At 39.4% G+C, this 13,734-nt stretch overlaps 1 protein-coding gene across 1 annotated transcript in view; it reads right to left on the minus strand.

The window, feature by feature from the left end:
- Nucleotides 1-11,654, minus strand: part of gpc6a (glypican 6a) — a 145,635-nt gene extending 133,981 nt beyond the window's left edge. The window contains 1 exon segment of the mRNA XM_030725049.1: nt 11,495-11,654. Coding sequence (XP_030580909.1) covers nt 11,495-11,654 — 160 coding nt within the window.
- Nucleotides 11,655-13,734: the final 2,080 nt, after the last annotated feature.

The raw sequence follows: 13,734 nt of genomic DNA on the forward strand, positions 1-13,734 counted from the left end.
GTAATGTTGACCCTGTGTTAACGTACATGTGTCAAAACTGAAACTGAAATATGCAAATTGCACACAGAAAGGCTCCAGCGGTGGTTTCAAACTCAGGACGCACTTGCTGTGAGGTGATGGTGCTCACCAACGCATCGTGCCACCCACTATTTGCAGCTTTGCTCTTGGACTATTTTTATCTGTAAATTTCATTATATTGTTTGCTGTGTTGTACTGGCCCTGTACGTACTCCTCCAAGAAACTAGACACACTTGGACTGACGGAAATTGTCAGCTTCTCTTTTCTAATTACTTTTTAAATAATTTCACAGTAATTCATCCACACAAACTGATGCAAGTGCGACCTGAAACAACATTATAAACTGACTTAATTAATTAATTTACTTGATTTAATTTGCTCCAAGTCACTCTCTGTGTGTGTACATGCTCTTCATCAATCAATCTCTTCACAGTGATTAATCAACACCTCTAAAATAAACAGTTTAAAGGTATGCCTCGCTCTTGTCTTCAAGATGTTTGGTGGAAACTTTTGCACTGCTGTATTTTCACCCCAGTATGTTAGTGCATTTCATCACGCTGGTTTATAGTAAAGGCTAGGAGGGAAGAGGAAGAGACATACGGCGAGGTTAAAGCTTTGTACTCACGCTCTGGATTCATCATGCTAACTGGTGCATGACTCAGTCCTAAACACAACAGCTGGTGGTCTGAAGAGCCCGCAGTAGAGCCCCGGGGTGTGAGTTGACCAGCCCACTCATTTACCGGCAGCTTACACAGGGGACACAAAACAGCGGGGTTCTGGGAGCAAGAGATGAGTCTGGCATCTTTTCAGATTCTAACACCCTGCAGCTGCCAAAGAACAAAGATGAGCCAAGAAGCATCACAATGGCACCTGTTTCACCTTTCGTGTAATGAAATTCAAGAGTTAAAAAGATTTAAACACTGAACAGAGGCTGTTCAGTCGTAACAAACCTTTCTGAAACACCGGCGCCTCCTTTCCAAGCACTAGTAAAGCTGAAACTCTTATTGCTGATGGTACTCTTAATCAAGCCGCATCAACATTCTTTGAACAGCAAACTAGTCTTCAACTAATATTAAGACTACAGAGGCTTGTCACATTTGTCGTAGTTGGGCGCTCTGGAGCTACACTATGTGGCACCACTCAAGTCAGTGGTGTGAGTCTAGTGAGGCTAAATATCTTTTCTTGCAAGACTTGTAGCTGTACATTCTCAACAGCTATAAGGATAGGTGATTTAACTGGTTTGCTGGCTCAGCCCCCGCTGTACTTCTTTAGTTCCAGATGAGTTCCGATGTCTTTAGCACATTGCAAGTTGTACATCGAACATGCCTCATTACAACCCAATTTTATGAAAAAGAAAAAAAAATGCAATATAAAGAGCGTTCATACATGCAGGATGATGGCTCCAGTTATACAGAGCTATTATAACAGACTCTCAAAAAAAAACTCTACATGCTTTTTTTTAGGCAAGCAGAATCTTTAGAAAGATGCATTTGCAATATTATCTAAATTGCAGAGCCTCTTTGGAAATTTTTTTTTTCATACTACAGTGTAATTTTGGTTCTCATAGATTTCTATGTGTATACAGTAGAGAAATTATGCAACACGGGACGAAGGAAGACGGAGCAGACCTCTGACACAAAAAACAGTGTCACTATATCCCCTAAGGCATTTCACTGCAAAGCCTATTATTTAGTGTTATAATTAAAGCTCACAAATGTGACTGGGAGGGTTAAGATCTGCCCTCGACATATTTGCATTAATATAAAAATAAGAACGACCTCCAATTAGTCTCTCCACCTCAAAGCTGCAAACGCGATCACGCTAAACTAGGTCGTGAACTTGTGTAATCAGTATAAATTTCCTAATTTATAACCGGAACAGCGTGTCTTATGCTGACTAACAACTGCTGCTATTTGAAAATGCAATTTAGAGCAGATTGTCAGATGTGTTGCAAGGTTGGCACTGTGATTTCCTCTTGTCTTGTTGCTTTGTGAGCCAACATCTATTCACTGGAGAGGTATAGTCTTACAGTTTAGACTCTTTTGTTAAGACTGCTGCAGTGCTGCTTAAACCAACGAATTGGACTTAAATAACAATTTTTGAAACATTACAGCATGCTGCCAGATATTATTAGGATAGACTGTTTCGGTGAACTAGTGCATGTGACATTTAGCTCATCTTTTACTTTTTCATGTTTTGGAAATGAGCGAAGCACAAGCAAACACAACTTCACACAAGCAGCTTGCTGTGAACACAAAGCCCTTTTTTTTCTTCTCACCCAATCTCCCAAACTGAACCTTCACTGGCTCTAAAAAAACACAGCATAAAAAAAGCATCCACCAAAAAGATCTTAATCCAGTCATCAAGTACCTTAAGTGGACATAATTAGATTCTTATTTCAGTCATGAAAAAGTTTCTGGTTAGAATGCAATTTGCTCATGAGTCATTCGACTCCTGCATGGCTTTGAGTTGATTTCACTCGTTAGACACGTTGCTTCTCAGATTGTTGAGTACTTTGGGTTACAAGAACAGAATTAACTGATTTTCTGGAAGAAGGAAGATGGTTTTTTTTCCCCACAAAAGAAGAAAAAGCCAAACACATTTTAGTGTGAGACAACAACAACAACCTATTCTGAATATCAATGTCTAGCCTACTTATAAAAGTTTAGAGTGTTACAGACAGAGTTTGGTGACAGCTTTTAACAAAATGCTCCATGTGAAGGCCCTGACCAACAATAAATTGATGCCAGTAGCAACTATAATCTATGCAGCCAATATATTAGTTTATTCGTCTGTGTTATGCAACTTTATTATTGTGCAAAAAAACTTTAAAAAGGCCCCTTTGCTGAGTCCACACTGGACACAAATCGCTCATTGCTTTGAAGCTGACAGTCGGTGGTTTGCTGACGTGCCAGGCTCTGGTTGCCTAGGTAACCCCCTTACCATAGACAGTAAAACACATGTACACAGCGTCCGGATCAGAGAAATGAAGCCAGGCAAGAAGTGCCTTAAACCTGCATTCTCTCTGAAGGCCACCAGATGGCACTAGCTGTTGTTGCAAAAAGACTTCTGGCGCTATAATTGGCTGCGGGAAATTAGCTAATGTGTTTGTGTTGTGACCAACAGACCCGTTCCTCCAAGTCACATCTGGTTTTTTTGCAACCAAAGACGATTATGAAGAGTCTTCAAAACAGACCATCACAAACCAATGGGTTACGTCATAGCAGCTATGTCAATTTTTTTTTATATTGTCTATGGTATTTACTGTACTGCTACTGCAAATCACTGCTATTCTTTACTCTCATTGGTAGTCACTTTGGTCGTTCATCTGGAAGTTGAGAAAAGTTTATCTTGGGTTCCGTAAACTTCCCATCGCTAGCAGCTATTTTGCCCATCACTCACTTTGTATGGTGTCTCTGTGGACGCAGCTTTAGAATGTAGAGCTCGCTAGAAATAGCTCATAAATAATGTGTAAGTCTGAGTTATGTTTTGTTTTTTTGGTTTTTAAATAATACTTTTCATTTTTTCTGTGACCTGTTTGCAAAGGTTTAGGTTTTCAGTGGACCTGTAGTAGAAATCTATGTGCATGCTGGAAAAGTATTAAGGAACGGACTAATGCACAAGAGGCCCTTCCATAGGATTTGTTGACAATAATAACTGCTCATTTCAAGACATTTTTTTACTTAACATGACATAATAATATGTTTCTTGTTTTTCAACTCTTCCCCTTTTTTTCATTTTGTTAAAAAAGCAAGATCATTACAGTATTGAAATATTTAATTTGTTTTGCTGTGGTTTTGTTTGTTCTGGAAAAAAAAAAAAACACATCTAGATGTCAGAGCATCTGCCCTATTGATTTTGATACAACAACCCCCTGTGGTTTCACTACAGTTAAGCCACCACTGAGGCCTTTCAGGGTTAGACAGCGTCTATGTATCTTTAACACAACAAGCATGTCATTTTCAGCTCTGTGATGCCAGTGACACCATTGCTGTCTGCATTTGTTGACAGCATCTGATGTTTCCATGACAATTTCGGTGCACAATGTTTATTTGTACTTAATGCTTGTTTACTTCCAAGTCTCTGAGGGTTGGCTTTTTTAACAGATCACCTCAGCCATGTGTACATATCTGTGTCTGAAAAACAAAAATAAAAACTCCCCAGTGTGAAATGTATTTGCATCCTTGACACCTCGATGCAATATACCCATGTGGGTTTCCCAGAGCACCGTGCGGCTCTCATCTCACTAAGCCCTATCATTGGTGTCAGGCCTGGGACTTCTATTCAGAGACTACCCTCCAGAGGCAAAAGGCTCTATGGGTAAAAAGAAAGACCATGGCAATAAAAACAACAGAATGCATTGGTTCTCTAACATGCATAATAAATAATGGTAGGAAAGCCACAAACACTTGTTTGTCTAGAGGGTAAAAGAGAAGTGATTAGTGTTGGCTGTGCAGTAAATAATGTGTTTGATATGCCTTTAGGTCAAACCCAAGACATTAGTAGGGGAGCAGCCATATAATCATGAATAAACACATCTTATTTCCTCATGTCAACCAATTATTTGACAATGTGACACCCACTTATTTTTCCTGCAGCAGCCACCTCACCCACTGACAGAGGAATCCTGGGGGTGGGGCTTTCCTTCTGTAACAGCTTTTTTTTTTTGGGGGGGGGGGGTGCACAAAAGGCAGCATATAGAAATACTTTGATAAAAAATAAACAACACATCAGGTCACTAATCCTTCAACTTCAAACTGTAACTAACTTGCTTCACTGTATCCAAGAGCCAGTCTCACTATCATTTCAACACACGGTTACTCGATAATGCTCTCCATTACAAGGAAAGCTTTATTTCATTAATCATTAATTAAAGCTAATTTTCCTTTGTCTCTGTTCCAACCATACAGTCACACCCAAAACTGCTTCAGAGGGTAGAAATTCTTAATCCCCCCCCCACCATTACTGATTTAGGCCAGCAGTTGATTGAAAACTGGAAAAAGTGCTATAGCAGTCTCCTACGCTAGCCGGAGGCTTTTCACACTACTTGCAAAAAAAATAAAAATACATGGTACAGAGGAAGGTTCCAGGAAGCTTGCAGCCCATGTGCATTTCAGGCATGAATGCCTGCAGAGGGCTGACAGATTCTTCAGGTCAGGACAACTGTCAGACATTCTTTCACCATATCTGAACAGCACCACAGGAGGATTCACAATCAGACTCATTTGGCTCTTCCATGCACACAATCTGTTTCACCAAATGAAGAACAAAACACTTTTTGTCATTTTCTACTACAATAGAGATGCAAAGCGAAAGAAAGACCCAGATAGTGAGGCTAAACTGTTGCAAATACACACGCAGACAGAAGCACACACACACACACACGCACACACACACACACACACACACACACACACACACACACACTCGCACACAGCCTAATCTCTCTCACATCTAATTAACTGTTCTCTCTGAAGATGTATACAGGCTGGCAAGAGACTTATTTCCAATTTGGCAGAGCCAAGAGTATCTTAATGGGCTCTGGAAAAAAAATTGCCCCTCAGAATTTTTATATGGATATTTGCTGGGCAAGGGCTTTTACAGCAGTATTCCCACACTTTCAGTTGAGGTCTGATGTGTTTCCATTACTTAGTGATTAGACACACACACACACACACACACACACACACACACACAAATAAATAAATAAGTAAATAAATAAGAGACAGACAGACAGACAGACAGACAGATAGATAGATAGACAGATAGATAGATAGATAGATAGATAGATAGATAGATAGATAGATAGATAGATAGATAGATAGATAGATAGATAGATAGATAGATAGATAGATAGATAGATAGATAGATAGATAGATAGATAGATAGATAGATAGATAGATAGATAGATAGATAGATAGATGGGTCTTGAACAATCAGGCCCCATCATATATTGCCCCAATAGAGCCCTTCACTCTCAGACTGCTGGCTTACTTGTGGTTCCTAGGGTATTTAAAAGTAGAATTGGAGGCAGAGCCTTCAGCTTTCAGGCTCCTCTTCTGTGGAACCAGCTCCCAGTTTGGATTTAGGAGACAGACACCCTCTCTACTTTTAGTTACACTGCAATAGGCCTAGGCTGCTGGAGGGTTACCATGATACACTGAGTATTTCTTTTCATTCACCTCTTTTCACACTGTTCTCTGTCAAGATGATTCCCCCACTGCTTCAATAATGTTGAGGACACTTCCCAGGTGCCATGTGACATATTGGAACCCTTCTGCATTCATAATTTCATACATTTTGACAAGCTCCCCAACACCACTGGCTGAAATGCAGCCCCAAACCATGACAGAGCCTCCACCATGTTTTATAGATGGCTGTAGACATTTTCTGCTATCTCCTGTTATCTTCTCCATACATATCAACAGTAATTTGAACCAAAAATTTGGATTCATCACTCCATGAGACCTGATTTTTCAGTCCAGTTACTGTGTAATGTGGCATACCTCAGCATTTTCTTCCTGTTCCCATTCCTTAAGAATGGCTTCTTGACAGCCACCCTTCAACTGATACCATTTCTGATAAGGCTTCAGTGAAAAGTAGTTGGATCAGTTGAAGGGCCAGATGCATCTCTCAGGTCTTGTGTCGGGGCTTTCCTGGATTTTTCCCCCTGTACCTTAAGGACATGACTTTCAGATACTGTTCATCTGCTGCAGATTTTTTTTACACCTGTCACTTCTTCTTTTGTCCTCCACTTGTTCAGGTTCCTCAATTTTTAAAGGACACATTGCGCACCATGCAGAGATATGCCAAGTTTTTGACTACTAGGGGCTACTGCTGGCTCTTTGGGAATTGTGTTGTTGATGCAAAAATACTATATTATGCCTGCTAAACTCTTTTATCTTTGGCATTTTCCATAGATTCAACAAAAGAAATGAGAAAAGATTATGTGCCTCTGCAACAGGCTGCTAGTAACAAAGTGCCTAAAGATCATTTTTTTAAAATTAGTTCTTTGCTAAGTTGTTTGTTTGCACTGGTTCTCATAGGTCAGTGTTAAGTGGCAGAACAAACAAGAAAACAAATAAAATCCTCTGAAAATGGTCTGAAAAAACAGTCCAAAGAAAGACCTTCAGAAATCCTGGAGAACTATTGCTCAATACCACTTTAACAATTACAAGAAAGTCTGGCTCCTTGGAAGCAAAATATAAAGATATGAGAGGTGGCCTAAGACCTTGCACCACACCACTCACACACTCACATAGAGAGAGAGAGAGAAAGAGAGAGAAAGAGCAAGAAAGAGAGAGTTCATAGTTCAAAGTTCATCAGGGTCCTACTGTAACAAAGTACAAACAGCAGCGTTATCTGATATCTGGGTTGTGTTTAGAGGAATTTGGGGACTGCACACATCTACAAGAGCCAAGCACAGATCAGAGCGATAAACAGATGGAGCATCAGGAACTCACACGAGGAAAGACAATGCTGGATTGTATAACAGCTAATAACTGTTCTGTTCAGACAAATCAAATAATGTTCTTTAAATTTGCTATAGATGAACCCCAAAGGTAATTGTTATTCTTGAAAAAGGAAACAGAAGACTCTGCACTGCACTAACAGGAACTGCAGCGCATCGAGCGATTTTGTTTGAAAGCCGTAGCAAAGAGTCAAATCCACCCATGAGAATCCCAACTGCTCTGTGCAAGTAGATGTTAATATTAACAGCAAAGCCTCAGAGAAAGAGCTCCATGGCAGGGCCTTAGTGAAGCATTCACAAGCAGCTGTGTCTTTGAACAAAGGGCTGACAATCACGCAATAATGTGTGTGACGCTATAAAGGCTGAGAGATGAGCAAAGGGGTGATCCTCACAGGCTAGCTGTACTGTTGCTTGACTGCTGTAGAACACACCAGGCACAGGATGGCATAACAACAGAATGGACACACAGTAGAGGAATCACAAGTTCAACCTGGTGGAGTTTAATGAAGTTGTCCAAGAGCCTGTTTTAGACATTTTTCAGATTCACCCCAAATCCAACAGTGTATTTCGCTACCTCCACTCTATCCTACCCACCCGCTCTTTGCACAGAGTCTTGGCACTCTTCCAAGAGACCTCTTACTGTATGAAAACTAAAGCTGGTAGGATTTTTTTCTTACTGCCCTCTACATCTCACTGCTCCTGTACTTTAAACCAGTCGAAGCACTTAAGAATCCTTAAGCAAAAAAAGTATCACTCTTCAGTCAATGAAGAGGCTAATCTCCATCTAAATAAGTTCATTCTGTCAATTTATCTAATGTCTGCATTAGTGCTAGTTATTAAATCCCAGAGTAAAACATTTTGTGTAATCAAAGTAAACATCTGTCATGTTAACCTTATCTGATTTGTAATGCACTACAGTCTTCTTAAAGTACGCTTAAAATAAAAAGAACAAAGCAACATAGTTAAAATGTACAAAATACTAATCACTTAAAAGGGAATACCACCCAGAGAGTGAGCTGCCTTGGCAGAGGTCTGTGCTCTCAGAGTGCATCTTGTTGAGTATATGTTACGTCTCTTCACAGTGCACAGTAAAACCATAGATGTAAATCTGACTGTCTCAGAAGCAGGAGGGTAGTTTGTGCTAAATGTGTTGATTTTATATCAAAATTCTAATTGTTAGCAGTTATTAATGCAGGCCCCTCTATCATTAAAAAAATGACTAGGTACCATACCATACCATACCATCTTTATTTATAAAGCACTTTAAAACAACCACAGCTGACACAAAGTGCTGTACATTAAAACACAAATAAATAACAATTTAATAACTCTTAGTTATAAAATACATGGAAGTGCAAAAACTATTTTTCCCTCTGCTTTACAGATTGGGATTTTAGAAAAAAGCCACAAAGAAATGATGCAGTAGCCGGCTGTAATCCATGGAACATCAGTTTGAGATCTCCCTGATGGTGCTCTGATGGTTTACCAGGTTCTTTACTTTCTGGATAAATTTTATGGCCCTAGAACCCATGAGACTCATTCAGACTCGTCTTCAGGTACCGCTGTGTGGGTGGAAGAGAGCTTCCATTTAGAATGCACTCACCAAAATCACATATATAAAAGAAAGGTCAACTTTTTCAATCTTTGTTCTTTTTTATTTCATTGTGATTAATTGTTCTAGGTTTATTTTAATTAGCATTAAAGTGTAGATTCAATAATTATCACCCTGTTATATTTCATAACAGATAAACATGTGGGTTTGTCACCTCTGAAATAATGTCGCCCAGCTTGTCAGTGGCAGAAAGCTGTCAAAATAATTAGCTTATGCAAATGGGAGCTTAGGACCTGAGGAAGCCACCTCTGCAGAAATAATAAACCTGTGTGTTTTGTATCTAGAGGCATAGCAGTAGCATGACATAGCAAATGATGGAGGGATGAGCGCTAACGCTGCTCATGCTGCTTACCACACGTTTGTATTGGCATAGCTAATTAAGCATAATTGAGTGCTTTCTACTATCCCTTCTCCTGAGGCCCATATCTACCCTCTGTTGTATTTATGCAAAGGTTATTTGGAGACAAAAAAAATAAATAAAAAAATCCAATTACACAAAGACAATAGGCTTTGCAAAAAAAAAACAAAACAACAAAATGCAATAAGAACTTGATCACAGTACCCTCAAAACATCTTGCTCTCTAATAAAACCAACAGGCTTTGACTTTACCTTGGTCAAATTCTAAGCAAATTTACTCCTTTAAGAGCTGTCAAACAAAATTAAAGCAGCTGCACAAATGCTGTATTATAATAATCTAACAGGACTGAATAAATAATCCAAAGAAAAATTCAAAAACTGAACTTTGAACAAGAACTTTGTTCATGTTTCAGTATTAGGCTGGGTAATTACACTACAATTCACTGCAGAATCCATGCGCTGCCAAATAAATATTTAGAGTTCTTTTACATTTTTGGACAGGCTAAGTTCAATCACAAACCATCACTTAGCAACCTCCATAACAAAAATGAAAGAGGAAGACATCAGAAGCCACCATGCCTGCCTTCATTTAGTTCTAACTAAAAAATACGATAAATTCCTGATATACAGACACCCCCCCCCCCCCCCCCCCCCCCACACACACACACACACACACAGGCTAAGATTTAAACACACATTCGATCATCAACAGAATGATCATATTCCCATCATGCCAAAACCATGTTAAAACCATATAAGAGGGCTCTGTGATCATTACGGAATGACACTGCCAATTACCAACACAGCATTTCCGTTTTGTCTGTAGAGGCAATAGGGGATTAACTTCAGGACACTCTGCCTCTCCTCTTCCCTCTCATGAAGCAGGCTATGTTTACTGACTAATCTCTTTTCTTGCTTTAACCATAAATGTGATTACCACTACACAAGAGATAATAAAACCCCATATCTTAGCAATACCAAAGAGCATGAATTAAAACCTAAGCTGTAGCCTTGAGGAATATCTAAACCAAATAAAATCCACAGCATAAAAACTATTTCATGTTGGGTGCATACAGCCCCCTACTGGTAAACTCTATTCACTATTTAGCCAAATCCAACACAACAAGCTCCATGATCATCTTCTGTTGAATATGAGCAACAGGTATGCAGCCACTTTCCAAAGGTATGTTCTTGTGTAGGTGTTGCAAAGTCAGTCCATTACTTGCCCCGATTAATAAACTTTAGATAATCTCAAATGTGGGTTTTAGCAGACACACTATGCTTTCACATATGAGTCATGTTACTTTGATTCTTGCTGTCACCTCTGTCACCAACTCTCAGAGGAGAGGAGGACCCATCTTTAATTGTCAAACAAGTTCAAATAGGTTAAAGGTCCAAGTGAGCTGTTGTGTGAATTAAATTTTTGTGCAACTACCAAATATTTAAATTGGTTTTGAAAATGCAAAATTCAAAAATACCTTTAACACATACTTGCACTACATACTGTAGGCGATTATACTAAACGTTTTTACATAAAGAGCAAGGTGACTGATGCTTTTACGCAGGTGGCTCATTTTTTGTGTCTATTTGATGGAGGATAATATACGAAAGGCAGTTCAATGTGATTCACCACTGAGCAACTCGGAAATGGAGAGGATCATACTGACCTTCAAAAAAAAAGAAAAAAAAAGAAAAAGCATATATAGATCCGTTAAGCCGCAATGGCATTCACTGGTTTTATGACACTTTTTAAATACGAGTAAGTTCAGTTTAACGCTTCGACAAAGTCGATCTCATGGAACATATTGCAATTTTCTCACACTCACACTTTTTTCCTGAAACCACGGACTCTATACGAATCCGTTATTAAAATGAGGGGAAATGCAGCATGTTAGTGCCAGGGCATATTGAATGGTTAAATGTCTGAGGGGGGATCAGAGTGATTATTATGAAATTGTTTGATTTGAGGGGGAAACGAGACGTGACACGTGGTGAAGGGGGCCAAACGCAGCGATGATTTGCCAGTTTCGCCTACCTGATATTTCCTGATGAGGTACATTGACGAGGCTGTATCCTTTAGCGTTATAAGCTTGTCTAACCTCGCTACAGCTCCGCGCTTTGCTTTCACCACCGGATGACAGGGACAGCACCGACAGAGTACATAAGGCGACTTGCAGTCTCCACATCGCATACATCAGTGAAATCCTTGGTAATGTTTCACAGAGAAATGCGAGATCCGATAGAATAAGAGAAATCCAAAAGCCTGATTGAACGATTTCTCCAGTCTGCGCAATAAGATTTTCATTTAAAAAAAAAAAGGAAGAAAAAAAAAAGACTCCTCACTTTAGATGCTGGTGCTCCCACCTCATTTTTCCTTCGAAAAGAAAAGAAATACCCAGCGAGTCAGATCGGTCCTAGTTTGAACAAATCCTTGTGAAGAATCTACCTGGTGCTCAGTGTGCCAACAACTTCTCCAGCGCACACACGCCACTGCCCCGTGTTTATGTCAGTGTGAGGAAAGCGAAATGCAACGGAGACGCACACTGCACAGCGAGCAGAGCGCACAGGGCAGGGCAAAACATGGAGTGGAGTGGCTGCGACTTCAGCAGCTCACATCCAGGGGCGCGTACTGTCTTCTGCCATTTATGCATCCTTGGTAATGCACACTACTGCACATTAGAGTGGAAACACATGTCGGAGGCGCGGGAGAGTGTGGGTGGAGTAGAACGACACATTGACCAGACACTTGAGGTTATTTTCTTTTAATGTCATCAATCCTTTGTTGGTGCACAAAGTAGAAGAACCCTCTGTGACCATTCCGTGTCTTTTAATGAATCTAATAAATGGAAGTAATAAGAGAGAGGCTAGAAAACTTATCTGAAGAGGAGGCGCAATATGATCCTAGCAGCTATAAACATTTGTAACGCACGAAATCCTGTTTGCACCACCTCAGAGGACTGCACATTATTTCCTGGAGAAATAACCCTAACACAACCTTTGGTTAAGAATATACCAAGTATTAAAAAATTTAATAGTTTAGGCTGCATTATTATTCACGTTCCCCTAAATGTAGCAATGTAAAAGTCAGCAACACAACTAATACAAAGTGTACACAGACACCCACATCATTTAACAATGACAGTAACTCAGCATAACACAGTACATCACACGTCTGATCTCTCACCTTTATTTGCTATTTTAGTTAGTTTAAGGTAATGCTCTCATTAAGTCAGGACTGTTTGTCTGTCTTATATTTATGAAGATGATTTGACCTAATTTAACTACACTACCCACAAATGGCAACGCTCAACTGACTGATCACACTATAGCATCAAAGTGATTTTCAGCATCTTGTAACAATGAGGTAACTTTGTTAGAAGAGGAAGGGAAAGTTTTACAGTCATAATGAAGAAAATCTAAGAGGAAAAGTATCTTGTTATAATGTGAAATATTTCCTCCTGAGAGTTAAAAAAAAAAAAAAAAAGTAGACCGAATCTCATAATATTCAGTATAAACATTCCCACAGTGTTTTTGTGTTTCGGGAGCTACTGCTTGCTTGTTAAAATCAACTTTAAAATACACCACATAAGCGCAATTAGCCATAATTCAGGGCTGCAAAAAGCAACGGAAAACTGAGAAAACAGTGCAGAACGAAATCACAGAACGCATAAAAATTTGAGGAAATTATTGTGTCTTAATTTGTTTGGTGTTAATGCAACATGAAATTATGCATTTAGTAAGCAACGTAGATGGGACTCATCATTATAGAGCGTGAATGCACTGATGCTTTGATTATTGCTTCAGGATGTACAGAAAGACCGATCTGCCCCAGTGAAAAGTGTATCTCATTTTTAATATTTGATTATTAGGATCTTTGAGCCCTGAAGCAACACAGCATCCCAGGATCTTTCAGTAACAGGCAGGCACATTTTTTCCTGGCAAATACAAAATGTATGGTGTCATAAATACTTCAGACTTCAGTTATAGTTAGGACCGATAATTAGAAGCTACCTGTCCAGTTCAAACATAAATATTCAGATGTGGGTATATTTCTCAGCTTATTTGAATTCAGCTCCCTTTATCCACACATCTACTTTGAATCATTTGCCCTTCCCTTGCAGTTACATAACACAATAATCCCGAGTAATAAACATCCTGTAAGTAAACAAACTTTATTGAATTTTTGTTGATACTGGAATAAAGGTGTGTCAGATTAGCCTCCAGGCCAATGAAACTGCTGTGCACTCAGCTAATGTTGGTAATGATTAAATACTG

This window comes from Archocentrus centrarchus, chromosome 3 (genome assembly GCF_007364275.1).
Source record: "Archocentrus centrarchus isolate MPI-CPG fArcCen1 chromosome 3, fArcCen1, whole genome shotgun sequence".
Taxonomy (NCBI): domain Eukaryota; kingdom Metazoa; phylum Chordata; class Actinopteri; order Cichliformes; family Cichlidae; genus Archocentrus; species Archocentrus centrarchus.